Consider the following 4802-nt stretch of genomic DNA (forward strand, 5'->3'; position numbering starts at 1 on the left):
TTCATTTGATTTTTCTTTAATGCAGGCAAAACGAATGGTTGTATTTGTGGAAGCTTCTGTTCTGGAAGATGCAGCCCTAGCCAGAGATTCTAGATTTCAAAGTGTTCGCGATAGATTACAAACCTTTAGGGACGGCACAGATGATTTGCAGGTAATGACAACCTTATTTTAAAATATTTATAACAAAAATTATAATTTACATGTTTGTTATACAACTTGTTGCTTATAAGGCTAAAATTTAATTTATATCGGATCCAATTTAATTAGTTACTGGATGATAAAAGTATACAATATTGTGAAAAGTAAGGATTAATAAACGATAAAATAAAAATTTTTATTAATTTTCAATGACTGTTTTTTTTTTATTACTTCTTTTAAATGGAGTGCATTACTTTTTGTTTTCAGGATAAAATTGATTTTATCGTTTGCTTGGGAGGCGACGGCACACTTCTTTATGCCAGTTTGTTGTTCCAACAGTCAGTGCCACCTGTAATGGCATTCCACCTTGGTTCCTTAGGATTTCTTACACCCTTCGAATTTGATAATTTTCAAGAACAAGTGACCAATGTTCTTGAAGGTTAGTTATTAATTTTACGTTTTTTTTTTTTTAATCGTCAAATTTACATTGTATCTTGTTCTAGGTAATGCGGCTTTAACTTTAAGGAGTCGTCTGAGGTGCATAATTATACGTAAGAATGAAGACAGTCAGTTGACTGAACCACCAACAAATCTCTTGATATTGAATGAAGTTGTAGTGGATCGAGGGCCCTCACCTTACCTTTCAAATATCGACTTATTCATTGATGGCAAACACGTAACAAGCGTCCAGGGTGATGGCTTGATCGTGAGTACGCCGACCGGGTCGACCGCTTATGCAGTTGCTGCTGGAGCCAGCATGATTCATCCTTCAGTTCCTGCCATAATGATCACACCAATCTGCCCTCACTCTCTGTCCTTCAGGCCGATTGTCGTACCTGCCGGGGTCGAGCTCAAGGTAGTTTCTTTAATCTTTAAAAAAAAAAAAGAAGAAACACGCTAATGGAACGTTTTATACATTTATGGTGGCGGATTAAAAATTTCTTAACAATTTCGAAACAAACCTTTTAATTTTATTCATGAAAATAAAATCAACTTATTCAATTCTTTTGAAATTTATAGTATAGATACTGGAATTCACCTCAATCCGTTTTGAATTTTTTATAATAACGAAATCTATGGCCCACCTCAAAAAGAGAAAAAATTTTCATTTAAGAGTTATAACATTTTGAAACAACTTAAATGATAAAGGCTATGAGTCAATGCAGGTTGCTAATAAATGAATTTTAATCTTAATTTAAATACAATGCTAAACATTTCGACCTTTATTAGGCCATCCTCAGTAACATAAAAAGATATAAAAAAAAGATCGCAAAATTACAAAAGTACCGAATAGTATAAATGTATTCAATATAATTTGATAATTTATAGCGATTCTTATAATCAAAATTGCCAAAAATCTTTCGTCATTCTTCCAATATTCATTCGCGTGTAATGAAGAATAGGTTAATCTAATCAATCAATTAAAAAATAATAAATGATATAAAAATTAAATCGCATCGACATACCCTGGAGGATCGACGTTAATTTTTTTGAAAGAAAACCAAATTGTAAATGTAGTCCTAAACGATTAGAATATAATATATTATAACATTTGACTTATTGATAACAATTGAATTGAGTCTTCATTAGTCTTAAGATTTATAATAGGTATTAGAATTAGTTTCATTTGAATCGATTCTTTTTTTGTGCTTGTATGAAATATGGTTCAGACCAATATTCAATAGAAGGAAATCTGATTCCTTATATTCAGATACATAGCACATTCTTAGGCTAAATGCTATTTTGAAGTTTTCATTCAAAAGTTTTCAAAATATTCAAACTTATTGGAAATATGTTATTTCTTCTCACGAAAGAACCTATTATGACAAATCGTTTCCGTAATAAAAAAATTCTTTCGTTAATTTTTCATAAATTTGGGAATTATTTTAAATATGTTAATTTATTCCAATTTAAAATTTATACTAAATTAAATTTAGTTTATTCGAATTTGAAAATTATATTTATATTAAATTGTTTCTTATATCTTTCAGAATGACAATAACGAAATTTATAAAAAGACTTGTTAAGCAACAGACTTCAGAAAAAGGTCTAACGAATTAACGCAATACGGCTATAATCAGCAGCAATTAACATGATCATCTTGCTTTCCACTGTAGATCTCGGTTTCACCCGACAGCAGAAATACTTCGTGGGTGTCCTTCGACGGTAGAAATAGACAGGAACTCTTCCACGGTGACAGGTAAAACGTTCGGCAACTCTGTCTAATCATTTGTCTTTTCTACAATTATTTCAGATAATGGCGAACAGCAATGCTCGCAGTACAGCTTATGTCTCCTTCGATGGCCGCAATCAGCAAGAATTGCGTGTCGGCGACAGGTTTGTTCTGTTTTCGTTAAAGAGCACCATATCGCTTTTCTTTCTATATTTATGTCTCGTTGCATTAAACGATACGAATCTGTAATTATTTTTTTTAACTCATAAATTCTGTAAATCATGACACATAAAATACCTTCTTCTAATAAGCTTATTTCAAATCAAATCTATATTTAAATAAAAAATAAGATGCTATGAGCTTGGCTAGATGTTTATTACAAAATTTAACCAAAGTTTAAATCAAACTTATAATTTAAATCAAATAAGTTTATGTCAGTACTCTTTTCATTTTTTTTTTATTTCACATTATCGGACGTTTCTCATTTCTTTTTATTTTATATTATACGACGAAATTTATGGTCTCTACTTTTGTAAATCATATTTAAAAATTATCTGCTACATGCTCATTTATTCTTTGCTTAATTTTCATATTCTTTTTGTTGCCAATATTTTACTTTAAAATACCTCTGGAGACGTTAGCTGTACTGCAAGGTGATGGTATTTAATAATTTATTATTCATACTTACGATAAACGTTTTATGCATAAACATTAAACCAAAGGCTTTCGCTTATCATAATAAAATCAGCGCACAATATAATTATTCTCTTTTACATAAGAATACACTATTTTTAACAAATATGTGAACTTATAAAATTTTCTTATAAATTTTCTTATAAAAATATTTTTCACAAAACCATAAATAATTAAGAAGCGATTTAAATAAATTTTATTTGTAACAATTTATTTTGCTACAAAGTAAACTTTCAACTGTATTAGCTTTAAGTTAGATTAATTTTATCAAATTGATTAATTAGAATAAATCGCATAATTTTTCAGTTTGAAGGTGACCACCTCTATATACCCGGTGCCTAGCATTTGCGCAGCCGACCAAATTACCGACTGGTTCGATTCTTTAGCTGAATGCCTTCACTGGAATGTCAGAAAGCGACAGAAGCATTTGGACGAGCTAAGTGATCTCGCGCATTCATCGAGCAACGATACCTTAGATTCTCTCGATCGAGATAGTTAGATCAAGGAGAACGTTTATACATAGTCAAAATCGACAATATTTGGCCAAATATAACTCCGCTGAAAATCAGAATAAAATCAATTACTCGACTTTTCTAATTAATGTCGCCTTCATCGATTAAAATTTTTCTAACGAAATCTTATTAAGTATAAGGCAGCTAATAAGAAATTGTTTTGTTATCAATAAAGATATAATCTATGAGATTATCATCTAAAAAACATCTGTATGTGAGATCTACAGCTGGAGATAAAGATTACGTAATTAGAAAAATGAGCTGGATCACAATGAATCTTAATTTTCAATAATAAAATGCAAATTGTCTTCGGAAAGAATACATATTAACAGCGATATTGTTTAATTCGATTAATTATTGTAAAGAAATTATATATTATTATTAATTTGAACGCGTGCGTATACAATGTATTTATTAATTATTGCGTTCTGGTCTATAAAATGGCCCATCGATTTAATTGAATATCTAAGAATCTTTTTGTATCTTTTGTATCGATATCATATTACTTGTATAATACTTTTATTTTCTAGCGTTCTTTAAATTAATATGATTTATATACGAATGACTATATTCTTGCTTTTTTATTTACTGATTATAATGGTAATCGATCTATAAATCGATTTGTTGCGAATGATCAATTTTCCTATAAAACGAAACTTTTTAATAAAATATGTTTGTACAATATGTACTTATGTTTTCTTTAACTTCAGAATCATAAAAATTCCACAAAAATTGTCAAAAAGAAGGAAGAGGATACCGCATTTATTGAACCTTATTATATTTGGACAGAAAGAGTATAAATTAATGTGATATATATGTCTTACTACAAATGAATTTATTCATCTGCAACTTTATGGAAATATACATTATATACACCGCAGAAGGCATTAAATATTAAACGCTTCTTTTGTCATATACATTGTAAGTATCGTAAAAGAAATCGCTGCAATTTCAAAGACAAGAAAGGACCTTCCTAGAAATCTGCAACGTTTTCACAGAGAGACTCTCCATGAATTTATCTAACTAAAGACTTGGAGAAAAGATTCCTTAATCCATCTAACTATATTTAATATAAATAGATATATGAACCTAAACTTTTACATTTGGCTATATCAGTCATGAGCATGTTGACACGTTGGCGAATGCATAAGTCATGGATACGCTACTTTATACTTAATTATATGTACATTATAATAAATCTAAAAAGAAACTAATTTACTTCAAGAATTATTATTATAACTCTCTCTATATATATATTTTATATATATTTTATATATATATATATA

The 4802-nt window shown here is 29.2% G+C and overlaps 1 protein-coding gene across 9 annotated transcripts in view; it reads left to right on the forward strand.

Annotated features, from left to right (window-relative positions):
- LOC108690454 (NAD kinase-like) overlaps window positions 1–4201 on the forward strand; it is a 28966-nt gene extending 24765 nt beyond the window's left edge. For 8 of the 9 annotated variants that reach the window (XM_018197755.1, XM_018197757.1, XM_018197759.1 and 5 more), the window contains 5 exons: window positions 26–151; window positions 406–577; window positions 642–994; window positions 2256–2338; window positions 3311–4201. In XM_018197755.1, coding sequence (XP_018053244.1) covers window positions 26–151; window positions 406–577; window positions 642–994; window positions 2256–2338; window positions 3311–3503 — 927 coding nt within the window. In that variant the 3' untranslated portion in view covers window positions 3504–4201. Of the gene's footprint in view, window positions 1–25; window positions 152–405; window positions 578–641; window positions 995–2255; window positions 2339–2392; window positions 2476–3310 lie in introns of all 9 variants that reach the window. The other variant, XM_018197753.1, reaches the window with a different exon arrangement.
- The last annotated feature ends 601 nt before the right edge of the window (window positions 4202–4802 follow it).

The sequence above is a fragment of the Atta colombica genome, unplaced genomic scaffold, assembly GCF_001594045.1.
Source record: "Atta colombica isolate Treedump-2 unplaced genomic scaffold, Acol1.0 scaffold321, whole genome shotgun sequence".
In the NCBI taxonomy this organism is placed as follows: Eukaryota; Metazoa; Arthropoda; class Insecta; order Hymenoptera; family Formicidae; genus Atta; species Atta colombica.